General features: G+C 48.6%; 1 protein-coding gene across 2 annotated transcripts in view; it reads left to right on the top strand.

Moving 5' to 3' along the window:
- MTUS2 (microtubule associated scaffold protein 2) overlaps positions 1-26,003 on the top strand; it is a 250,065-nt gene that overhangs the window by 11,328 nt on the left and 212,734 nt on the right. For both annotated transcript variants that reach the window (XR_014775270.1, XM_084760994.1), the window contains exon 3: positions 18,346-18,540. Coding sequence is in view for 1 of the 2 variants with exons in the window: in XM_084760994.1 (XP_084617120.1) it covers positions 18,346-18,540 (195 nt within the window). In the remaining variant the exon portion in view is untranslated. The remainder of the gene's footprint in view (positions 1-18,345; positions 18,541-26,003) is intronic.

Below are 26,003 nucleotides of genomic sequence, written 5' to 3'. Positions count from 1 at the left end.
CTGTGGGGGAAGCTGTGGGGAAGCTGTGTGGAAGCTGTGTGGGAAGCTGTGTGGAAGCTGTGGGGGAAGCTATGGGGGAAGCTGTGGGGGAAGCTGTGGGGGAAGCTGTGGGGGAAGCTGTGTGGAAGCTGTGTGGAAGCTGTGGGGGAAGCTGTGTGGAAGCTGTGGGGGGAGCTGTGTGGAAGCTGTGGGGGAAGCTGTGTGGAAGCTGTGGGGGGAGCTGTGTGGAAGCTGTGGGGGGAGCTGTGTGGAAGCTGTGGGGGAAGCTGTGTGGAAGCTGTGGGGGAAGCTGTGGGGAAGCTGTGTGGAAGCTGTGGGGGGAGCTGTGGGGAAGCTGTGGGGGAAGCTGTGTGGAAGCTGTGGGGGGAGCTGTGTGGAAGCTGTGGGGGGAGCTGTGTGGAAGCTGTGGGGGAAGCTGTGTGGAAGCTGTGGGGGAAGCTGTGGGGAAGCTGTGTGGAAGCTGTGGGGGAAGCTGTGGGGAAGCTGTGTGGAAGCTGTGCGGGGAAGCTGTGTGGAAGCTGTGGGGGAAGCTGTGGGGAAGCTGTGTGGAAGCTGTGCGGGGAAGCTGTGTGGAAGCTGTGTGGAAGCTGTGGGGGAAGCTGTGGGGGAAGCTGTGTGGAAGCTGTGGGGGAAGCTGTGTGGAAGCTGTGGGGGAAGCTGTGTGGAAGCTGTGGGGGAAGCTGTGTGGAAGCTGTGGGGGAAGCTGTGGGGGAAGCTGTGTGGAAGCTGTGGGGGAAGCTGTGTGGAAGCTGTGGGGGAAGCTGTGTGGAAGCTGTGGGGAAGCTGTGTGGAAGCTGTGTGGAAGCTGTGGGGGAAGCTGTGTGGAAGCTGTGGGGGAAGCTGTGTGGAAGCTGTGGGGGAAGCTGTGTGGAAGCTGTGGGGGAAGCTGTGTGGAAGCTGTGTGGAAGCTGTGTGGAAGCTATGGGGGAAGCTGTGTGGAAGCTGTGTGGAAGCTGTGGGGGAAGCTGTGTGGAAGCTGTGGGGGAAGCTGTGTGGAAGCTGTGTGGAAGCTGTGGGGGAAGCTGTGGGGGAAGCTGTGGGGGAAGCTGTGTGGAAGCTGTGTGGAAGCTGTGTGGAAGCTATGGGGGAAGCTGTGGGGGAAGCTCTGCATGTGCTCCTCCTGGCCACAGCAGGACCTTTCCCAGCTGGGTGCCAGGAATGATAAAGCTTGGGCACCTCTGGGATCTGCCAGGAAGCTGCTGCTGACACTGATCTGTTTGGAGCAGAGTGTACATGTGCGTGTGCATATGTACATGTATATGCGTGCACATATGGGGGTTGTGCATATGTGTGCATGTGTGTGTGAGTGTGTGAGTGTGTGTATGTGTGCATGTGTGTATGTATGTACACTTGTGTGGTGGTGTGTGGTGTGTGTGCGTGAGTGTACCTGTGTGTGGTGTATGTGCATGTGTGCACATGTGTGTGAGTATGTGTGTGTACACGTGTGTATGCGTGTTATAGGGCAGCATTATCAAAGGAGGGGACTGTGGGGACAACTTACCCTGGGAGGGCTTGCTGGAGGAACAGGAGCCAGGCCTGAAGAACTTCACTGGGTGGCCCCAGTGCAATGTGGAGGCCCACACAGGAGGAACGTGGTGGAGACACGGGAGATTGGGGTTTCTTAGGGGTCAGGACACTTCTGTGGGTGGAATTGGGGTGTGAGGTGTGGGTGTCACCAGAAACAAGCCCAGATGGGTGTGCTGGGGTCAGGTAGTGAGGAAATTTCAGGGCTAGACTAACACATTGTGTGAAAGCTCTCATATGTATATGCATATTTTCCAGATTTTTATTATGCCACACCTCATTTTAAAGTTATTTGTGATTTTTTTGTTTCATGCACATGAGTGTTTTGCTTGCATGTATGTCCATGTACAACATGCAGGCGGTACTCTCAGAGGTCAGAAGAGGGCATCCGTGGCTTGGGAGCCACCATGTGGGTGCTGGGAACTGAACCCGGGTCCTCTGCAAGAGCAGCCAGTGTTCTTAGCTGATGGACCAGCTCTCTATCTGCCCACCCTGGACACCTTGTCTTTGTGAGCCCCAAAGCTGTGAGCCGAGGGAGTGTGTCCCAAGGCCGCTCTTGCTTAGGCCCCTTTCACTAGGTTCCACAGCTGCATCACCCTGAACTCTAACCTCTTTGCTGCTGAGACGAGAGGACTCGAGAGCATTCACTTTCCATCTGAGCTCAAATAGCACCTGGTACCCAGAAGGCCACTGGCTAATCAGAAGCCCTCACTGGCCCCCAAGGCCTCAGGGCAGGTTTCCCCCTTGCCTTCTCCTCTGAGTCTATTGGGTTCTCTTGTACTCTCCTCAACACACACAGCCCACCGTGGCCTCCCTCACGTCAGACGCTCTGTATTCTCTCTGTGCTGACTACAACACTTAGAACGCAGTTCCCACAACACCCCCCTCCCCGCCCCAAGGCTGACTCTGTCTCATCTTTTAGGATTCGTCATCCACATCTCTGCACCCAAGAGACATAGCCGTAAAATCTTGGCCATACGTGGTACAGTGGCCCCTCCTCAGCCGGGCCCTTTCTACACATTATCCTCTGTGCTCCTTTCAACCTTTTATGAAGGCCTGCCAGGATCTTATCTCGCTTTTACATGATCATTAGCGTTCATCCCACTGCACTGTGCGGCTGATGAGGACAGAGGGATTTGGAAACTAAGCAACCGTGAGGAGCCGGCCAAGGGTGGGCCATCTGCGTCATCCCTCCCGGGCCCAGCAGTCACTGAAGGAGGGAGAAAGGAGCGAACACTGGAGCAGATGGCAGAGGAAGAGCTGTAAGTGCACTGCTCTGCACATATGTGGCCCCTACAGCACATGAGCCCACAGCAGTTGCAGTTTGTGTACAGGACCTGCATAAGACCAAGCCAGTCAAAGTCCAGTGTGTGCAGGGAGAGGGGCTACTCCGGCCCCGCCCCTAGCTATGGGGCTATTAGCCACTGATGGCTGCCCAGATGGTGCCCTTTTACTTTGTGTCTGTGACTGCTGATAGGTTGCCCGTGCCCAGTGGTGGCCACACACCCATATGCTTATATAAGCAGCACCAGTTGAACTCAATGCATTATTATTAATAATTATTAATATCACTATTAGTTATGACAGGCATGTTGGTGGATATTGGCAGAGCTGAATGAGGGTAGTAGGGGGGGTGGGCGGAAGCAAAATATATTGTATACATGCGTAAAGACATCAAGGAATGAGATAGGACTATTTCCCCCCAAGGAACAGGAGAAAACTCAGTATCTGTTGAATTACCTAAGCAACGATGGTCGCACTACTTGGTGCTTTTTCTGCCATCATGTTCCTGTTTTTAAGTGGGGTAGGCCAGTGAAGGGCTAGGCAGTGAATGTGCTAAGCTTTACTAGCTTGGCCGAATTCACTCAACTTGCCTGTTGTGATGAAAACACACACACATAAAGGCAGGCCAAGTTCCCAAAGGTTGCTCCGTGGGCTGTAATTGGCTGGACGACCTCTGGTTTGAGAACCAGGAAGGAGCCTGAGAGATGGTCAGCCCTGTTCCTGTTATTCTGAGGCTTATTATGGGCTAGGCGCTGGTCTGTGTTCAGGATACACAGCTATTTACAGCTCTGAACTTTGTGGGATACTAAGCGTCAAATCAATAATTGCCATAGATTCGATTACGTGTTTGACAGTGACCCGTTGAAAACGCACATGCAGGCTTACCCATGTGAGCAGAGAGGCTCAAGAGAGACGCTGTGGACAGGTCAACTGTGCTGCGTCTTTTTTTTTTTTTTAAGATTTATTTATTCATTATTATGTATACAGAAGAGGGCATAGATGGTTGTGAGCCACCATGTGGTTGCTGGGAATTGAACTCAGGACCTCTGGAATAGCAGGCGGCGCTCTTAACCACTGAGCCATCTCTCCAGCCCCTGTGCTGCGTCTTGAAGGACATACAGGAGTTTGCCAGGCTGGGAAAGGGTAAAGGTGGGAAGAGAGAGACCATCGGTTGGGGTGGAGCGATCCGGATCCATCCTGGGGAGTCTGTCGTAGCATTGGGGGTGGTAGTGGACAGTTCACTCACACGTGGGAATGTAAGGTTCCTCTGGGCATTGGATAAGGAATCTCTAAAATGAGAAATTGTGGCTACAGAGAAACCGTAGGCAAGGCTTCAGTGTTGGGTGATCGCCCCGTGGATGTGTGCCTGAGGCACTGAGGTTGGGTGAATGGACTCAGGGAAAGAGAGAGGAGAGGTAAAGCGAGGAGATGGTCAAGAAAGGAGATGCTTAAGTGATTTCAGAGGCACCAGAAGCAGGAAGTCAGCTGGAGACGGAGGCCTGGGGGTGGGGCCAGAAGCAGGAAGTCAGCAGGGGCCAGGGAGGCACTGTGAGAATGCGGTGTGTGGGGTCCACAGCAGGGATTTTGCAGGAGGAAGTGACCAACATGGAAGTGACCGCCATGGTGTCATAGCAGGCGGGGCGAGCAAAAATGCCCAGGGGCTGCTGAGACTGGAAATTAGGTAGCAGTTGGTGACCTAGTTTTCGGCGAACACACTTAGTTAAACCGTGGGCGGAAGTCACATATGAGCGGGGTGATGCATGAATGAAAAACGAGGAAGTAGAAGCAGAGCAGAGAGACGTCTAAATGCTAGCAACCGCAGAACCGAGCCAGGGGTGCCAGCTGGGGGGGGGGGGGGAGTGGGCTAGGCTGCATTTTAGAGTGTGGGAGGAGATGCTCACTGTAAATGATCTGGAATGGGAAAGAGAGGGAGGCCCTGGGAAAGAATTTGGTGATAACCCATCTGCTAGAGACTGGTGACTGGTGGGATCGTGGCCACTCGCAGAATGATGCATCCTGGGATATGAGGCAAAGGCGAGGACTCTTGGAATGCAAATGAGAGGGGGATAGAAGGAAAAGAGGAGCAGGCGAGATGGTGGTTCCAGGGTTAAAGAGCAGTTTATTGAGACCACCTAAGTATCTACTTCACTATGGCATCTACAAAGAGGATTTAATCAGATGGTAAATACCCATGTGAGACAAACGTGCATTACTGAGATGGCAAGAGGGAACATGGCCTAATTGCAATTTATTTCTCCTTTGCAGGAGCTTGAAACCAGGGCCTTACACATGCTGGGCAAGGCCTCTACTGAGCCATGTCTTTAGCATCTTCAGTATCTTTAAAAAATTTTTATTGATTCATTTATTCTTACGTGTATGAGCCTGCATGAGTGTATATACACCAGGTGCAGGAGGCCAAAGGAATGCATTGGAAATCCTGAGGCTGGAGTTACAGACCATTATGATCTTCCATGTGGGTGCTGGAACTCGAACCCGGGTCCTCTGCAAAAGCAGCCAGTGCTCCTAACCGCTGAGCCATCTCTGTAGCCCACCCCCCATTTTTTGTTATCTTAATCATAACACATGACCTTGAGGGTTTGTTTTGCTTTTTTGTTTTGTTTTGTTTTTCAAGACAGGGTTTCTCTGCGTAGCCTTGACTGTCCTGGACTCACTTTGTAGACCAGGCTGGCCTCAAACTCACAGCGATATGTCTGCCTCTGCCTCCTGAGTGCTGGGATTAAAGGTGTGCACCACCGCCGCCGGGCAACCTAGAGGTTTTATTTGGAAACTGCAAACGAAGCATTCAGTCTCTTTGGGGGTTTGGCTTCTAATATGCCCCACTGCTAAGCCGTTTCCAACATCAGTGAAATAGACGTTGGCCATGGCTGTATGTTCATCATCCATTGAGCAAGCAGGACTGTCTCACAGGTACATAAAGTATCTTTGCTGCTTACTTTGGGGAAACAGCAACTGCATGTTTATTGAGTATTCACTGGGCTCTTGCTAGGGCTCAGGGTGCCTGAGGCACTGGAGAAAGAACAGTGAACAAAATGGAAGGGGGCCAGTGGGCAACAGTGGGATGCTGTGCTTGGATGTGCTGCTGGGAACAGTTACAAGTCAGAGGACACAGACTTGGGCTGGGCTCTGAGCTAGACTCCAGGAAGATGCTCAGCCACAGTGTGGTATGAGGGTCTGAGGCAAGGACATGCCACAAGTGGAAGAGGGGGGCGGGTGGATCCAGGCCCCAGGGGATGGCTCACACGAAGGCTGTTCTGGCATCAATGTCGACCACTGGGGCAAGACGTGAAAAAAGAGTGGAGAGACTCAAGCTGAGGTCAGGACCCTGCCCTTCACCTCAAGAGCAAGGTTGTGTGCCAGAACGGTTTGAAGTAGGGCAGACAGGGTCATATTTCTTCTTTAGAAGGTGAGATCGGGTGGAAGTTGGGAGAACAAGAGTGAGATGGGGTTGGCGAGCAGGAAGGAGACAAGGGGTCCTGTCTGGGAAGCAGTTGCAGCACATTAGCCAGGAGAGTCCAGCCATGACACTGTGGGAGTCGGGGTGGACAGCAAGGGAGGCTTAGAAGGTAGATTCCACTAAACTCCACGTTAGCTGACGTTTCTCAGGGACTCAGAAGCAGTAAGGGAGAGAAGACTTGGTATGAGGTAGCTAGGTTGTGGAGTCTGAGCGTCACTGTGGTGGCTGTCTGTGGGGTGTAGATTCGGGAAAGCCTGTGGTATAGCATGCACAGAGGAAGAGACGTGCCCTGGCTCAAGCAGCCAAGCAGAGGGGATTCAGTCTCCTGGTCCTATTTGGAGCTCAACAGGTTGAGTGCTGCCTGCTCACACTGGAAAAAGTCTCCGCTCTCCTCACCCAGGTTCAGAGGGTGGAGACCATGGAGGGTCTGGACAGGCAGACTCCTACTGAGCGAGCGAGTGGACCATGGGGTACGTGCCAGCTGTGTCCTGGGTTTCCTGACAATGCCGCCTCCTGCGACCTTCAGTTCTGTCTTCTCAGCAGGAAGCTCAGCTGTCCCCTCGCAGGGACCCACAATGCCCTGCACACTTTGGTTTGCATGTTTGTCCTATCTAAGTGCATCCCTGGTAGTTAATTTCCCGAGAGAGAGAGAGAGAGAGAGAGAGAGAGAGAGAGAGAGAGAGAGAGAGAGAAAGCCACATGGCCACATGAGTTTTGCTTTTCTGACGATGTTTTAGTCTTCATTCGCAACCTACACTCATGTTACTACATTAAAAGTAATTTCCTAGGCTGAAAATAGTTTTCTTTTAAAATGTAAACAACTTCAGTTGCTGATCAAGAGAAGTTATTATGCTAATCTGATGAAAAACATTTGTAGGTGACCTGTTTTTTCCTTTTTCTTTTTTTTTTTTTTTCCCTTCTTGGTGAATATTATAATCTTTTCATCCCATTGCTGTTTGGGGATTTTCCCGCCGCCCCCGCCCCCCCCCCCACCCCGTGTGTGTGTGTGTGTGTGTGTGTGTGTGTGTGTGTGTGTGTGTGTCTTTGTCTCTCTCTCATACACACACACACACACACACACACACACACACACACACACAGAGAGAGAGAGAGAGAGAGAGAGAGAGGGAGACAGAGAGACAGAGAGACAGAGAGAGAGAGGGAGGGAGGGAGAGAGAGAGACAGAGAGAGAGACATAGGGAGGGAGAGAGAGACAGAGAGAGAGAGAGAGAGAGAGGGAGGGAGGGAGAGGGAGGGAGAGAGAGACAGAGAGAGAGAGAGAGAGAGGCAGAGAGAGAGAGGGAGGGAGGGAGGGAGAGAGAGAGAGAGAGAGGGAGGGAGGGAGGGAGAGAGAGGGGGGAGAGGGAGGGTTCATTCGTTCTTGCTAAGCATTAGTTAAACTAAAGACTTGGGTCTGCTTACTTCTGGACAATCATGCTGTGTTCTTGCCATTAACCTCAACTTCTGTTTCTCTATCCCTCCCTGTCTCTCTGTCTCTCTCCTTCTTTCTTTCTCCCTCCCCTCCCCCTTCCCTCCCTCCCTTCTTCCCTCCCTCCCTCCCTCTGTTCCTCCCTCTTCCTTTCCCTGTGATTTTTAAAAAAAAATTTAACCACTTATTTGCACAATTTCTCTGCCAAATCTTCCTTCAACGTTTCTAGACTATTGAAACTTGATTCACTGTTCCACCTACTGCTGGATTATTTTCCCTGTTGATGATTTCTAAGAATGCGTCCTCAGTCACTCCCAGCTTCTTTTCCTAGCACACTTTCCTTTATGCTACCCTGGCAGCATCTTCTCATATTCATGATGCGACTTTGAAAGGATGCTGGCGTTCTCCTGGTAGTCTGCAGGGCAGCCTTCTTTGCTGTTTTGCTTGGTTTATGCTGGGAGATTTTCCCCAGTTCCCTGCGACACTTGCCCAGGGATGTGCTGCTGGATGAACTTGAGATCATTTGCGCTAATTCTCTGGGCATCCAGTTCCCCTTATGCAGGGCTTGGCAGGGGTGGAGGTGGTGGTCAGTGGCTGGGTACCTGCTGGAGCTTGGCTCCATCCTCCATGCCCCCTCGACCTCCCCACACCTCCCCACCCCCCATGCTTGCCTGTCCCTGGGCCTGTGTCTCTGCTCACCTGGCTCCCCAGGCTGAAGGTCAGTGGCTGCCGCTTCTGCAGTAGCCCTGCTGGCTGGCTGTTCACTGCAGCAGTATCCTGTCCTGTGGGTCCCGTCATCCTTCCACACCGTCCCCCCCCCCCATCCTGTCCCATCCCATCCTGTCGTGCTCCCTATCCCTGGCAGTCAGGGATCCCAGCCTGTGTTGTGTGTCCCAGAATCCTTGGAGTACGTGGCTTAGTAAGTATCTGTCTCTTCTCTCTGTCTTGTCTGAGGGCTAAGTCTGGAATGTGCTGAATGGAAAACCCTGTGACTGTTGCCTTTGAGTTTCAATGTTACCACTTGAAATGTAACAGCTCTTCTTTGAAAGCATCCTTCATTGGAGAGCATTTAAAAGCCCATCTTCTACCATTGAATCCGGCTGTTGTCTCCGTATTGGTGGCCACGGGGCTTAGGGTCTGGTCCGTCTTGTAAAATGGATCCATGATTTTAAAGGCTCTAATGAAAATTGTGCTTTTTAAATCTAATGCATGGGAGAGGCTGTTCGTTGTTTTCATAGCACAACGCTTGAGTACTTTGCTCGGCAAATACAGCGTATGCGTCCGTTCCTCTTCCACTCAGAACTGCAGAAGCCGCTGACCTAGGACAGATGAATTGACGGAAGCCACTCATAAAAGTTCTGTGCCTTTGGGCTCGCTTTTGAGCTGCCGCAGCCAGCCCTGACACTCACTAATGTGCATGAGATTCGAGCGAGGCTCATCAGCCGCGTTTACAACGCCACAGCTTGGTGTCCTGGACAGATCTAGGATGGAGTGATCCTTGGCTGGCACAAGGTCACCTTATGTTCAGCCCGTCTGTGTGGAGGGAGGGACAGCTTTTGCTTGCGGGCAGCACAGCCTGCCCTTTGCAGTATTTTTGTGCCTTCACTGTTACCCTCGGTCGGCTGTGCTGTCTCCTGCTTGTTTCTCGTCTTCCCAAGTTGCAGTTCCCAGCTTTGGCACAAAGATTCTGATTCATTTATCTCTTGGGCAGTGCTCTACTCTGGTACCTTGGAATATAAGCTACTTGATGTTTATGGACCTCTGGATTAAACCCGATAGCCTCAGCTGATGCTTAGATCTTACAATAAACCTGCAGGCACAGGCATCGAATCGTTTACTCAAGTATCCAAAATGTTTTAAAATTATGTAATTTTAAGTCGGTTTTGCCTGTGTGTATGTCTGTGTGCCACCTGTATGCCTGGGCACCATGGGGGGGGGGAGGGGATCAGATCCCCTGGGACTGGAGTTACAGACAGTTGCAATCTGCCATGTGCTGGGAATTGAACCCTGGTCCTCTGGAAGAGCAGCCAGTGTCTTAGCTGCTGAGCCGTGTCTCCAGCCCCTACTCCAGAATATGTGGAACTCATTTAAGCCATCAGAAGATGTCAAACTTGAGATTACAAACTGAATTTAAAAACCAGTGCAAAGCCAGGCGTGGTGGCACATGCCTTTAATCCCAGCACTTGGGAGGCAGAGGCAGGTGGATCACTGTGAGTTCGAGGCCAGCCTTGTCTACAAATCAAGTCTAGGACAGTCAAGGCTACACAGAGAAACCCTATCTCGAAAAACCAAAACCAAACCAAACCAAACCAACCAAACAAAAAAAGAGAGTTATTTGGTCTTGTAGATTATTTCTCATTTTGCAGGTTTTTTTTTTTCTTTTTCTTAAAACCTTATACTGGAAGCTGGAGAGATGGCTCAGAGATTAAGAACACCGACTGCCCTTCCAGAGGTCCAGAGGTGTAGAGTTCAATTCCCAGCGACTACGTGGTACTCACAACCATCTATAACGTAATCTAATGCCCTCTTCTGGCTTGCACATGTACATGCAGGCAGAGCACTGTATACACAATAATAAATAAATCTTAAGCAAAACGAAACAAAAACTTATACTGTTCCCATCTCCCAGTACTAATAAAATAAATAGTACCTCCTTGAGGTAGCAATCTGAGAGCAAAAGAATGAACATGCAATGTCACTCATGACCTCTACTTAGAAGTCACTTGCTACCACGTCCACAGAGCTGCATCCTGGTTCACTGGCGGGCTTGCTCCAGAGTCATCTTGGAAACTGGTCCTTCTGCACCTTGGTCCGTGTCCTGTTTTTTTTTTTTGTTTTTGTTTTTTGTTTTTTGTTTTTCTTTCTTTTCTTTTGTTAAAGAGATGCTCTTTGATATTTCAGTAAGTGTGGCATAGATGGCAGGGGGGGGAAACAGCAAGCTTGTAACTGTGCACTGGTGTTTATTATGTTAGCCGATACACTGTTTCTCTTCCAGGGTAGTAAGGAAGGGGGGGGGCGGGCTGGAGAGAGTAGTCCCTCCGGGCGTGTGTGTCTGAACACTTGGTCCCTGGTTGGCTGCTCAGTTTTAGGTGCTTCCCCTTCGCTGTAGGAGGCACAGCACTGGGGGTGAGCTTTGAGAGTTCAGAGCCATGCCCCCCGTCCGGTTTGTGCTCTGTTTCTTGCTTATGGTTCATGATGTGACCTTTCAGCTCCTTGCTCCACCCAGCCACCACGCCTGCCCATCATCATGTCAGGCTCTCGTCCCTTTGGAGCCATGGATAAAGCTTCCATCTGTAAGTGGCTTTGGCCACGGTGACAGGAAAGTAACTACTACAGCGGCTTTATCCTTACTCTGTCCTGTGAAGAAACTGAGGTGCTGGGTGGGGCCTTGAGTTCAGTCGTGTTGAACCTACGGCCATAGCCCTGCAGCAAGCTGCTTTCCTTGCTTTGTCTATGTCCCGACTTTCCTGGGAAGAGATGCCACCTTAAGACCAAAGTTTTGTTAACAGATGGAAGCGTGGTCTCAGCAAGATGGAAGCGTGGTTAAAAACAGCTGCCGTGTGCACTTGTTGTCAGGCAAGGTGCAGAGACCTCGCTGACGTGAGCATAGCAAAGTGTCTGTGAACAAAGAGAGAAAAAAAAAAAACCAGTGCTCATAAAAGTAACTGGGAAGGAAAGAAAAATAAAAGAATAATTTGGCTCAAATTACATAAATATGCTATAAAGACTCCAAATACAAAATTATAAGGAAAAATAGTTTTTGAAATAAAAATCCCAAGTAATCGCTGATGATCGCGTGCTTTCCCAGTGTCTGTGTTAGGTACAGCATTAAAATACCTACTTGTAGGTGTGTGGGTGGTGCACACCATTAATGTCAGCATTCAGGAGACAGAGGTAGGCAGAGTGTCGAGTTTGCCGTCAACCTGGTCTACATATTGAGTTCCAGGCCAACTTGGCCTTCATATTGAGAACATGTTCTCAAAAACCAAATCAAAATCAAAATCTCCTGTGAGTTTAGCTACAGTTCTGGCAAGGCAGATACGACACTGATTTCTTTCCATTTTGTTCATCGCACACGAAACGCCCGCTAATCTTTAGTGAACTTGCTGTACGCTCCCACGCATGCGCCTGCGTGCGAAAGTCGGAGTCTGTCCCTTCCCGCCTGCTGAGACCGGGGTCTCCGTTCTTTCTGCTGCGCTGATGATGTACAGCACGCAGACTTCCGGCCAGTCTCCCATTTCCACCTCTCAGCTTGGCACAGAAGTGCAGGGCACCGCCGTGTCCGGGTTTGTATGTAGGTTCGCAGGGATGGGACAGGCGTGTGAAGCTCCTCATGCAAGCTCTTTTATCCACTGAGCCATCTCTCTGGCACCTTCCCTGTGGACCTTCTTACGGTCAGCATTTCTACTTTTGTTATAACTATTGATGCATATTAATTATAAACCCTGGGGGATTTCGTGGTAACATTTCCATATATGCAGAGATCAATCCTGCTTAGATTACACTCAGCTGCTTTTTCTGATCCCCGCCCCCCTCCCCCCCCCCCCCACTGCCACGGGACACACTAATCCTGTCGAGCAGTCTTTCTACTATTTCCAGGTTTTCGCTTTTTGCTTTTGTGGCAGGGTCTCTCCGCTTAGCCTTACGCCACCTCTGAGTGTTGAGATCCATGTGTGTCTGGTTTATGAGGTTGGGGCCTCAAACCCAGGCTCACACCCTTGCGAGGAGGCAAGGAGCCCCCTCGTGTGTGAAGGAAGAGCAGCTTCCTTCTCTCTTCGTCCAGTTCACACTGGATTGGATTAATGAAAATTTATTTCCTAAATCAATTTCACTGTCCGGAATGCATGACAGTTGGACAATGACGGGTGGGACTTTATCAATACAGTGTTGATTCACAAAGAAAATATCTTATTCTACTTGATTGAGATTTTGTTTAGTATCCCAGAGACCCAATTTAAAAGAAAATCTATACAAAAAGGAAAAAGGCCCAAACAAATAAAATATGATTCATTTAAATGGGAAATTTTGCTTTCTTCAAGGAATTTATTTTTCAAAGGAAAAATAACACTACTTTGAAATAGCTGCAGGTCTTGCAGCTTTCAGCAGACAGGAAAATCTCTTTTGTTGTTCGAGCAGGAATTTTTTTCTTTTCTTTTGCTTTCTGGAAAAAGCTTGTCAGAAAATCGAGCTTTGATTAAAATAAATGAGGTCAGTTCAGCTCCCTTGCATGAGGCTTGGTCATTTGATCCCGGGGTTTAAAAAAATGTTTATTGCCTTTGAACTTATTTTAATTAGCTTTCCCATCATGTTTGCGCTCTCGTGGAAGGGACTTTGAAATGTAGTACTGAACATTTGTCCCACCCCTCTGCTGGAAGTGCTTTTGTAGAGGACACACAATGACAGATCAAATTCTCCAGCCAGCGCAGACCTTTTACAGATTTTACCTATTTTGAACAGAACTAGAAAAGATTGTTTTGAGCGAGGTAATCCAGACTAAGAAGGACAAACGGCAAATGATCTCCCTCATCAGAGGCTCTTTGCAACATACAGAGACCGGTACAGAAAACCACAGCCAATCAGCGTGCAGCGTTGTGGAGCGCAGTACCGAGGGATAGCAAGGCTCAGATATAACTGCGGAAGGGGGCGGAGAGATCCTGAGAGCCAGAGGATCAGGGAGTTTGCTGTGAGACTGCGGCTCCTAGGAATGTCAGACGCTGCACTCGTGAGCTCTCACCAACATGACTGCCAAACATGAACTGAGCAAGGACAGAAACAGCCGGTGGATGCGCTAATATTGATAAGGGCCTCAACTCTATAGGAAGAAGTACAGGCAACTAAGGAATGCTCACAGCAGGAGAAATGGCCTTCCCCAGGGACGAGCAAGCCAATTGGTTATCAATAGTAGTAGTAGTAGTAGTAGTAGTAGTAGTAGTAGTAGTAGTAGTAGTAGTAATAGTAATAGTAATAATAATAATAATAATAATAATAATAATAATAATAAATATAATAATTATTATTCTATACAAATATATGGTATATCAGCAATTAACAAAAAAGAGGCCATGAATTTGGAAGAAAGCAAGGAAGGGTAAATGGGAGGGTTCGAAAGGTTAAAAGGGAAGAGAGAGATAATATTACTATCTCAAATATGAAACAAAAACATTTTACTTCTAATTTTGTGTGCATGAGTCTTTGGCCTGCATATATATGTCTGTGCACCATGTGCATTCATTGCCATCAGGGCCCAGAAAAAGGTGCCAGAGCCCTGGAACTGGGGTTACAGATAGTCCTGGGCTACCATGTGGGGCCCGGGGACCTAATGTGGGTCCTCTGCTAGAGCAGCGGGTGCTTAACTTAGTAGGGGAGCCATCTCTCCAGCCCCAGCACAGACCCTGTAATAGTAAGGATGTTAGCGTGGTATAGAAGCACTGGGGAGGCTGAGGTAGGCAGATCTCTGAGTTTGAGGCCAGCCTGGTCTACATATGGACTTCCAGGCTGACCAGAGCTTCGACAGTAAGACTCTGTCCCCCAGAAAATATTGGAAAGATACTGATATATCATGATTCTATCTTAAGTCTTCTGATTAACTAGAATTACAAATTATGATCCCAGTTATTCACTATTCTTATTAGCAGGCATCAATTATGCATAACATTGGGTTTTTGTTATGACATGTTCCTCTAATATACTTTGATGTGCCCCCCCACCCCCGTACATTCCTAGGCTTGGGATGGAACAGAATAGCTTTACTGAGGTATAATTTACAACTGATGAAAACAATTCTTCAATTGAGCTTCCCTCCTCCCAGGTCTCTCAAGCCGACAACAAAACTAAGTAGGGCATCTGCAGAAAATGAGAGAAGACTTACAATATTTGATTTCTCCCTCCCCCCACCCCCCTCCCCCCGCCGAGGCTTGCTCCTTGCATTTAATATGATTATATCTAGTTACATTCATTTTCCTGAAAATAGCATGCGTTTGTCACTCTTTATGGTTGACAAGGTTCTAGTGTGTGTGTGTGTGTGTGTGTGTGTGTGTGTGTGGTGTGTATGTATGTGTGTGTGTGTGTCCTCTGTAGTTAGGCACCTGGCATGGTTCCACACAGCTGTTACGAATGACACAACAGTGTGCCTTGGCGGGCTGCTGTCTCTGTGACCTGCTAACCTGGAGCCCTGGATACGTACCCAGTGGCCATGGTGTGGCGGAGCCAAGTGAGAGGTCTTTGTTACTTGTCCTGTTAACCATGCACTCTTCTTTCTAATCCACCTTTGATATGTTTGTTTTATAAGCTGCCGATACAAGCAGCTCCATATCCGCTGCAGCGGCTCGGGCATTCACCAAATGAAAATGCTCTGAAGTGAGTTAATCATCCAAGACGTCCTAGAATATGACTACTTTTAAAGGCTTCTTGGAGACTAGAGCCTCCTTCTCTGCACTCACGGCAAATGGTTGCAGAAACACTGCATTTATTAACAGGAAAGTGCGTGTGTACGTGTGTGTATGTGGTCTGTGTGTCTGTGTGTCTGTGTGTCTTTTATTGAAAACAACATTTTTCAGAATGTATACACACAGACACACAGACACACAGACACACAGACACACACACACACACACACACACACACACACACACACACACACACATATCCCAGACAAAGCAAAGTGAGACAGAAAGTCTACAAAAACACCATTAAGTTAGTTTTGTCTTGACCAGGTACTGTTGTGCATAGGGCACATCCTTAAGTGGGGTTTATGTACCTGGTAAGACTCCATCGGAGAAGTTAATTTTTCCTTTGTAAGTCGTTGTCACTTGGAGACATATTCTTGGTTGGGGTCAGGACTCGTGTCCACTTCCCCTCCCAGCCCTGGGGATCCCATCTGGCTTGAACCTAGACAGGTCCTGTGCACACTGCCATGGTCTCTGTGTGTCCGTCCTCTGTAGTGTCTGGAAGATACTGTTTCCTTGGTGCCTTCTGTCCCCTCTGTCCTTCGATCTTTCCTCCTCCGCAAAACTCCCTGAACCCTGAGGGGAGGGGACTGATGAAAATTTCTCATCTCGTCCTTTGAAAACCACTCTTTTTGTTAGCATTTATGAGTTGAGTAGTTTGACTCCGTGTTGAGATCTTGAGTTCTTTGTGTATTGTAGATGTAATCTTCCCGGATGTGTAGCTAGCAAAGGCTTTCTCCCATTCCCGAGGCTGTGCCTTTGCCCGCTTAGCTGTTGGCTATGGAGAAGCTTTTCAGTTTCATGAAATCACACTTTGTGGGTCATTGACATGATTTTCTGAGTCCCATGGACGAGGTCTTCCAGGGTTCGGCTCTCGTCTTAAGATCTTCGCGGTGGGTCACAGCCCCGTGCAGTCCTTCAGGAGTCCCGTTGTGGATGCTGGTCCTTCACCCGTGCTGCCATCCTTGGAGCATCCACACGCCTCTGTAGATTCTTCATTGTCATAACTGCTCCTAGAGAGATGTGGATGAACGCCTGCCCACTCGATCCTGACAGGGCCACCACAGCACAGGGCACCCCCACAGCTCAGCTTGGTGAGCTGGGAGGCGAGGGAGGGAGGAGTTGAGAGACTGTACGTAGGTACATCACCACAAAGTGCCACCACTGCCTGCCTGTCACGGACGGATGCTGCTCTAGGAAGGCCCCCTTTTTGTTAGCCTTCTGCTTCCTTTGTCCTTTAGCATCTCCCGAGATCACGCGCATCTGTGGATTGGGGCGAGAGTAATGGCTAGAATTCCAAGTGGGAACCATGTGACCCTCCCTTCCTTCGTGGCTACCAAGCCCCACTTTTCAGTGGTGACGTGGTGAGCATGTTAAGCCTGGAGAGAAAGGTCAAATGACAGCTCCCTGGTTTGAACCAGGCGTCCACCGTGACGCATACTGCACAACCCTGTGTCAAAGTTTCTTCTCTGTAGCCTGGTATTGCGCTTGCCAGGTTTCGGGCTATAATGCCATGGCGCTTGCTGTGAGCTCTCTAAGAGGGTAGCTTGCAGAGAATCTTGAAGTGTCCAGCGCCCAGCAGAATTTTCCTACTGTGTCCTTGCCACCATAATGCTAGGCATCTTTTGTCCCACACACACTCTTTCTGTTCCTTGAAGTACATATTCCTGAAAGTGTAGTGTAACTGCGGAGGCGCAGGCTCCATAGTGTGACACTCCGTCATCCTTACACCCCCTGGCTGGGTGCATACCTTAGGAACAAATCTGAAGCTTGGAATGACACTAAAACTAGCGATGAGAAAACAAAGAACCCCTAAGACCGTGTCGAGTACCGACCAGACGACACAGTGGATGCTGACCGTGAGTTACAGCGTCCTGCTTTACAAGGAGACGCTGTTGATCTCAGGCTAAGGTGAGAGCTTGGCCCACTCAGCCATTGGGGAATTCCAGTCTGGCGGACCCCACCTCAAAGCAAGAGGGTTAGCAGAAGAGACACTTCACAGAGCACATTTCTATGCTGTTAATCACGTGGTTAAGTTTTACACTGTATCTTGTCCTCACAAGTTGAAGAAAAACTTGCATCAATCAGTACTCCGTTTCCATTCCGCATCTCCCACGGTTTAGGTCATGTGTGTGTCCCCCATTCTGCCACTACTCAGACTGTGAGCATCCCCCGAGGCAGTGGCTGCCCTGGCTTTCCCTCCTGGGTCCTCAGAAGCACCTGCTGCCAGTTTGCTATTTTATTATAGTCTGTGTCTCACGTCGTTCTCAGTAAATGTTTATGGAACTAAATTACTGTCACAATACAAAGCAGGCATGGGAGGGTCATCGAAATGGTCGCAGACATGTATGTTCAAACAAGCAGCTGTTGGTATTAGTAAGATGTCCACGTGTTTCTCAGTTTCCATTACACGAATACGTCCTGCATTATGGAACATCTTCCTGAAACGTTACCAGACTCTAACTGGTTGGCAATAGATGGTGTTTCTTGAATAGCTTGTTATGCTGGTATGATAAAGGCTATTTATCTTGGTTATTATATAGCTATAAAAAAAAAATCAGAATTTAAAGCCAGGCTTGATGGTGCACACCTGTAATTCCAACACTTGGGAGGCAGAAGCAGGTGGATCATTGTGAGTTCAAGGCCAGCCTGTTCTATCTACAAAGAGAGTCCAGGACAGCCAGGGCTACACAGAGAAACCCTGTCTAGAAAAACAAAAACAAAAATAATAATGATAATCAGAATTTAGAGTTAGAAGAACAACATCTGAGTCCTTGTTACTCTATTGTTTTTCAGTATGATTTTGTGAAGTTATTTGACTTTATCATTTTTTTTAAAAAAATCATCTTAAAAAAAGACTGGCCGGGCATGGTGGCGCACGCCTTTAATCCCAGCACTCGGGAGGCAGAGGCAGGTGGATTGCTGTGAGTTCGAGGCCAGCCTGGTCTACAAAGCGAGTCCAGGACAGCCAAGGCTACATAGAGAAACCCTGTCTCGAAAAACCAAAAAAAAAAAAAAAAAAAAAAAAAAAGAAAGAAAGAAAGAAAGAAAGACTGGTTTACTAGTGTGCAGAATCAGACCCTGCAGGGTCAGTCTGTTTATGACAGAAGACTCACTCTGTGACAGTCTCCATCTTGCTGGCCACTGAGAATTTTTTCTTTTCTTTTGATTTTGATTCATTTCAACAGACCTCAAGAAAGCCCCCAACTCAAGTTCTGCAAAGTCCAGTCTACCAAAATCTGGGCTCCGTCCTCCTGGCTACTCACGTCTCCCAGCAGCCAAGCTGGCGGCCTTCGGCTTTGTGAGGAGTTCCAGCGTCTCCGCGGTGCCCAGCACCCAATCCCTGGACAGCATGCAGCCGGAGCAGAGCAGGCCGGTCACCCGTGAGTGGGGCAAGGGAGCTGAGGACGGGTGGAGGGGACACCTGTGCTCTGCTGGGGGGCTGGCAGCAAGCACAGGTGGCTAGGGACCCTGTGTACTGTTTCCTTATTAGGCAAGAATGTGGATCTACTACTTTAATCTATCACCTTGTCACTGTTCTTTGATAATCCACCAAAGAAAAACAGGGTATTTAACACTATCCTTTTCCTCAGTTATGGGGGCTAAGACCCTTTCAGTGGAACCAGGCTCAGTTCCCAGAACCCACACTGGGCAGCTTATAGCCACCTATAATTTCAGATTCAGGTGTTCTGGTGCCTCTTCTCCTCTTCTTCTTGCTCCTCCTCCTCCTCCTCCTTCTTCTTTTCTAATTCTTCTCCCCCCCTTCCTCCTCCTCTTCTTCTTCTTTTTCTCCTTCTGTGGCCCCTGTGGGTACCACATATCTTGGTGCGCGCACACACACACACACACACACACACACACACACAAATAAGAAAATAATAAATCTTAAAAGAATCCGCCCTGTGATCCTGAGACCACCTAGGAGAGAGTGTCAGGGTTTCCAATCTTAGACAACTTGATCTGGAAAGATGAGATAGAACCCACAAAGTGATTGAGTTTTATTTCCTGAGATGAGCACACATCCTTTTAATTATTGACTAGGATCTGGGTTCCGGGGATACTTTGAAGTAGAAAATCACCAGTCTCTCTGGAAGGTTAATCAATGAAAATGAAGGTTAATGTGAAAGATTTCTGCCACGTGAACCCAGCAGTGCGCTCCTGAGTGCTATAAAAATGCATTTACATACGTCGTTCATTTGATTATCCGCATCCGACGCGCATTTTAAAGGATGCCAGAGCTGACATGAAGTGTTTTAAATAACTCCTACAGTAACAGCCCTCAGCCTGTCTCATGTTCCCCTGGCAAAGAGGGAGTCATTTTTTATTCATGGAAAAAAGAGCCAAGGGTGACCTGGGAGGTCAGGTTCGCTAGGAGCCATTTCCCCTCTGAGATTAAACCTTATTGATGTCTGTGTTCATTCCTCGGGATCTGGACACAAAGCACCTGCACCCGGAGACGGGAGCTGAGCATGAGCTTGTGGGGGCTTTGTTTGGTTGGTTGGTTGGTTTTGGTTTTCAAAAAGTTGTCTGTTTGCAGTTGCTACAGGAGCTTTTGTTTATAGTAAAAAGAATGCTGCCAGAACAGCCATGGTTTTTGGTGGCTGTCCACAAAAGATCAGCTTCCCCCCTTCTGCTTCATCCACACTGTTTTGGCACCCCACCCCCCATGCCCTTCAAGTTTAGGTCACTCTGATGTGGACCCCAGGGGTCCTCTCCCTCCTGGGGACTGGAGAGAGAGGGTGATGATGAAGCTTGCATAGCCTGTGACACACTGGTGGCCGAGGCACAGGAGGGCTGGGCGTGGGCAGACCTGGCTTCCGGCAGGAAACTTCCAGGCTAGTGCCATGCAACCGGGTTCCGTTTTGGTGGTGATTGCTCTGTATCAGATGTTTTCAATTATGACAACATTCTGTTTTAGTGTAAAATAGTACAGGTAAAAAGCAACATAGGGGAGGAAGAGGAAGATGAGAATGATAGATGAAAAACATGATTGGCAAACTTTTGAAAGCCATTAAAACTAGAGGACAGTGCCGTGGGGGTTGCCATGCGACTTACATCTCTTTGATGTGTGTTTTAAATTTTCTGTGAGAGATTAAAATCCTACCATCTCCGTCACTGGCTTTTATATCTTTTTTTTTCTTATTAAAATAACAGCTTTATGGAGACGTAATCCACGCACCATGTAATTCGCTCATTTAAAGCCTACAATTCAGTGGGTTTTGGATATATTTATAAGGTTGTGCAACACCACTGCCTTATATGTCTCAGAACATCTCCATTATTTCTCCCCCAAAGAAACCCAGCAAACCATTAATGCTCCCCTGCTTCCTGCCAGCCGCCTGCTCTAGGAATCACCAATCTCTCTCTCTCTCTCTCTCTCTCTCTCTCTCTCTCTCTCTCTCTCTCTCTCTCCCTCCTTCCCTCAATCTCTCTGTCTCTGTCTGTCTGTGTGTCTCTCTCTGTCTCCCCACCCTCTCTCTCAATCTCTGTCTATCTCTCTCCCTCTCTCTCTCTCGCTCTCTCTCTCTCACCCCCTCCCCACCTCTCCCCAGTGTGTTCTGACCATGGCTTTCTCTACCCCAACTCCTTCCAAATCTTCTCCATTCGCTCAACTCAGCGCTCTCTCTCTCTTCACATAACAGGCAAACAGAAAAAAAGAAACAAACAGAATAATAAAAGAAAAAACTCACACAGCCCTCCAAGCGATCACAAAATTGGAAATCATAATACACACGCAAAAGATGAATAAGACAAAACAACGCCCAAAGTATTATGAGAGAAAAGTCTACAAAAGCAGCATTGAGTTCGTTTTGCTTTATTCCATCTCTTCACCTTTCAGACACCTTTGACCCTCTCCTCTGGTTTGCTGATTTGTTATAACGTAACAAAAAGCATGGTATCAACTTTTTTCTAGTCTGCTTACTGTTGCTATGACAAAACACCACCGGAAGGAGAGTGTTTATTGCACGTTCCAGGTCACAGTCCACCATGAAGGGGAACTGAGGTAAGAAGCTAAGGCAGGAACCTCGAGGCAGGAGCTGAGAAGCACCGCCCTACTGCCTGGCTCCCCATGGCTTGCTCAGCCTGCTTCCTTATAAGACCCAGGACCACGTGCTCAGGCTTGGCCCCGCCCACATGTGCTGGACCCTCCCACACCAGTCACTGATTAAGAAGATGCCCCATAGGCCAACCCAATGAGGGCAGTTCCCCATCTGAGGTCCCCTCTTCCCAAATGACCAGCTTGGCTCAGGCTGACAAAAGAAAACAAGCACACATATACAACGTGGCATTTTGGCACATAGCTGTCCTGTGAGGTGACTATTGCATCTGGCTGATTTCCTCCACCGCTCAGCACATCCCAACACGACACAAAGGGCTTAGCTGTCCACACCATAGCTTGAGTTAGAGCCCCAGAGCCTGGCTGCCCTGTGGCAGTGAAACTTTGTTCTCTTCGGTTTGAAGAGTGACGTCAGCATGATGGTTGTAGGTGTGCACTCTAGAGACAGTAGGATTTACGCATCACCTCTGCATTGACGTGATCTGTGACTTCGGTGTGTTCACGATAAAGTAGTATAAATAATAATAACTGATCTAGGTTTAAAACCATCCATAGGGATGAGAGGAGCAGTAACTGGAAGTGTTTAGGGCAAAGCTTTGTGCAGGAATAATTACTTTTTCTTAGGCCATTTCCATCTGTCAACCATGCGCAATAACGTTCAGTGTTGAAGGTTCAAAAGGCCAGCTGGGAAAACGGCCGTTAGATGAACAGCATTCATTGCGGGCTGGGGAGCGGTCTTTATAGCTTCTGGTCATGGTTATGATAAGACTGAAGTTGGAGAGTTGACACTCGTTCCGGTTCAGACATTTTGTAATTACCTATGCATATTCATCAACATCTCTGAGTGTTAAATTAAGACTTAGGGGCTGGATAGGTGGCTCAGTGGTTAAAGCACTGGCTGCTCTCGCAGAGGACCCAGTTTGATTCCCAGTACCCACAACTCTGTATCAGCTCTCAACTATCTGTAACTCCAGCTCCAGGGGACCCAACACCTCACCTGCCTCTACTGTCACCATCACCAGCTGTGCATGTGTCTCACACACACACACACACACACACACACACACACACACACACACGCAAAACAACCACGCACAAAAAATAAAATTTTAATAAAAATTAGGACATAGCATTTATGAGGCTTGAAGTTGATTTTCATGGGATTCTCTTACTCTGGGTCTCTATATTTATATGTCATTTTGATATATAAAGAAATAAAAGCAAGGAGAAGCAGGAGAAGTCTGTGCCAAGTCTTTGTAGAGTGTAAGGAAATACATTCAATTAGGTTCTCTTTTAAAGAAATGTATTTATGAAAGCTAACCTTAGTCCAATCTGGTGGCATTTAAACCCTCTGCTCAAAATAGACCCGAGAGTTGGCGCTGGCTTTATTTCTGTGGCTTTTCAGTGTCTTCCGGCGACAGGGCGGGTGTTTGCTCTCACACTACGTGAGTGGCTTTTACGGCCTCGCATTTTGCTGGGCTCCGATTTCCAGTGCTCTGCTATTTCCTTGAGTATCTGAATCCAGTTTGGTTGGGAGAAGAAAAGAGGACTTAGAACAAAATTCAAAATGCACTTGTAATTTTCTGTGGAAATGGTGAAGTCAAGCAAACGTCACTGATAGACTTGGGTATCTGGTTCCTTGGGATCGGTGATGATATAATTTGAAGTGTTCTTCTTCCTAAGGAAAAGACGGGGAGGTGACAAGGGAAGGGGCTGCAATCAGGAGATGAGCAGCAGCAACAACAAAAGAAATATGGACATTTTCCCCCGAGCCTTGCTGGTGATTTGCTCAGTGATCCGCACACATTCGCCTCCTTCCTCTTTCTCCCTCCACATTTACAAAGAGGAACGTGACTTTTCTGCATATGATGAAGCATGGCGTATATGGGAAACTGGCTTCTGCACCACGAAAGTAGCAGTTATCCTCCTGACTCGCACAGTCTGGGACATCGTTCAGGGATCCCGTTGTCTGTCAAAAGTGCTTTCGTCTTTATAAAGTCGAGATAACTCATGAAGGAAAGGTACCAGGGGGGTATGGAAACTGTACCTCGTGCTCCTCTCACGGGCACGACACCCCTGAAACCAGAGGGGTGATGTTTTAGAGTCATTTAACGTCTTCCGTGGACTCAGATGCCCTCGTAGTTTGGTTACGTCTTCACTAGAGACCTTGTCTTTAAAGCTTGGCCGCTGGCCTCTGCTGCTATTGAGAGGTGAGACCCAGTGGGAGGAAGTTAGGTCTTTGGGGATGTGTCCTTAGAAGGGATATTCCGACCCTCCCCCTTCACTTCCTGTTTCCTGGTTGTCCTGCATGTTCCTACGTGCATAGATTTGAACTCCTGAACCCATGAGCAAAGCCCCTCGTGGGGCTGAGACCCCAACTCAGGCCCCTGGACTCGCACACGGGTGAAGCCACTGGTTCTTCGTACAGCTCCACATCCCCTCCCAACGATTCCAGAGCACAGAAGAAGTATAAAGGGCCGAGTCATCTGGGAAGAGGAAATCTCTGTTGAGAGAATGTCTTCATAAGATTGGCCTGTAGGCAAGACATTTTAAATTAGTGATGGATGAAGGAGGGCTCAGCCCGCTATGGGAGGTGGGCAAGTGCTTCTGGGCTGCATAAAACAGCTGAGCAAGCCATGGGGAGCCAGGCAGTGAACAGTGCTCTTCCCTGGCTCCTGCCTGGGTCCTGGCTTGAGTTTCTGCCTTGATTTCCCTCAGTGGTCAGCTATGGGCAGGACATGTAGGCCAGATAAACTCTCTTCTTTAGAAGCAGGTTGCTTTTAGCCGTGGTTTATTACAGCCACAGAAACCAGACTGGGATGGTGTGGGGGTGGGGTGGGGTGGGGCAGAGTGGGGGTGGGGGGGGGCAGAGTGGGGGGAATGGAGTGAGGTGGGGCACGGTGGGATGGGGTGGGAAGTATTTATTCTATTCCTGGTCATGGAGATGTGTCAGAGCCTCTCAGCTGACCAAACAGGCGTTCTAGGGTTACTACCCAGCTTGTCCTGTGTTGATGGATGACATAGGAGCGTGGAGCTCTAGTTTACCTTGGAGAACGCTAAGCCATACCTGTTGAGATGATTTTCCATAACTGCCTCTGTGGGTCCTCACAGCTGGGTGGGGCTCACCCCGGATACTGACTTATCAGGCACCTCAACACCTGTCAAGGCAACAAGAAGACACGGGAAGGCAAGCAAACCACTACAGCGGGGTTAGGTACCCTCACTATGCATCGTTTTTTTGTTTGTTTGTTTGTTTGTTGTTTTTTCTCTCCACATGTTAAGTAAGCTCTGGGGTGTCCTAATTCTGATGTAAACATCTGGTTCTTCCCCTGAAGACCTAGTGAGAACCAAAGCCCCCATAGTTTAGCTAAGATATTGGGACTTTGCTTGTTTGGGAGAACCCCTAAATCTTTGTTCTGATTCTTCTAAATGGAGCATCACTGGATTACTAAGTAGGGTGACTGCTTTCAGAACGCTCTGAGCAGTTCCCTCGCTCCCACTTCTGTTCCTTGGGAAAGCATTTCCTCCTTGTGCCTGGTTGCTTTGCCTTTCTTCCCTGCCAGCGGACATCCCACTCAAAGGCTGAAATGCTGTGCCATCTTTTTCTCATGTATTTGTCAGTGCACAGTGCAACGTTACAATGCATGGCTATGTCTGGCCTCTGTGGAGACTTGGTCTGACTAAGAACTCTTGTTCCTCCTACTTCAAGTATGTGCTAATGGGGGGACCACCTACAGCTCAGAGCCCCAGGGCCGTATGGCCCAGCTTTTCTCATTAACTGCCATGGTCTTGTCGCATGTGCCAGCACTTTCTCCACTCGCTCTCTTTGATGTCTGGGGTCAGCTACTGAGCCGGGCAGCAGGTATGTGGTGGTCTTCAGTCTCACTGCTGCTTGGTACATACATAGACATACACACTTACCACAGGCTAGCCTGAAGCTGAGGTGAGGTCTTTGCTCTCCCAACCCCCTTTGTTATTGCCCAAATATAGTCATCCCTCTGTAGCTACAGGATTGTAGTTGAAGTTCCACGCAACCCTACACCAAAAATACTCAGGGGCTGTGTTTGCATTGAGCGCTATGTCTTAAACATCACCTTAAAGCGGCATTTTTTTTTCAGAACTCTTATGTGGCATTGGGTACTGCAAGTAATCTAGTGTAATGGAAGTTTTGGTTTCTTTGAAAACTCAGTTATGTTATGTAAATATGTTTTTGTTTTAATCCCAAGTGTAGGATTTTAGTTTGGGCTTTCGTATGCCCGTAGCTGATAATTATCTCATGTTGGGCGTGGCCTTTGCCGGCTGGTAACAGCCTGCCTCCTGCAGTATGGAGAGAGACTTTGGTCTAGGACTCTTAGGGGGATAAACAGGAGAGTCCGGAGAGAGAAAGTGTGGCGTTCAGTGTGGCCTGAGGTGTGTCGCAGTTTGGAGAGACCAGAGACCTGTGTGGCTGACAGAGAGAAACGTTTCAACACAGAGACTCAGAGGAGACTTGCTTGCTTCGTTCACTGTTGATGGTGACTGGTGTTGCCCCAAAAGAACTCATTGACCCTAAACAGCTGGGAGAAGTAAAGGGGTCTGTGCCCCCTCTCCCCACTAACCTCCTTTCTCTTACCCAGGGTTAAGGGGTTGGTAGAAGGGAGGTAGAGGCATCAATACCCCCAAATAAAATAGAGTTTAAAAAATAAGCATCAACAATCCAGAGGTGATGCATGAGCATTCTTCACACATGCTGTGCAGACACTGGTGCTGCTGTGGACCCAGAGGATAGGTGGGTGTTCTACACGTGTG

This window comes from Acomys minous, assembly GCF_964271855.1.
Source record: "Acomys minous genome assembly, chromosome: 16".
NCBI lineage: Eukaryota > Metazoa > Chordata > Mammalia > Rodentia > Muridae > Acomys > Acomys minous.
Note: the sequence above shows the minus strand (reverse complement) of the source record. Positions and strands in the feature narration are given on the sequence as shown.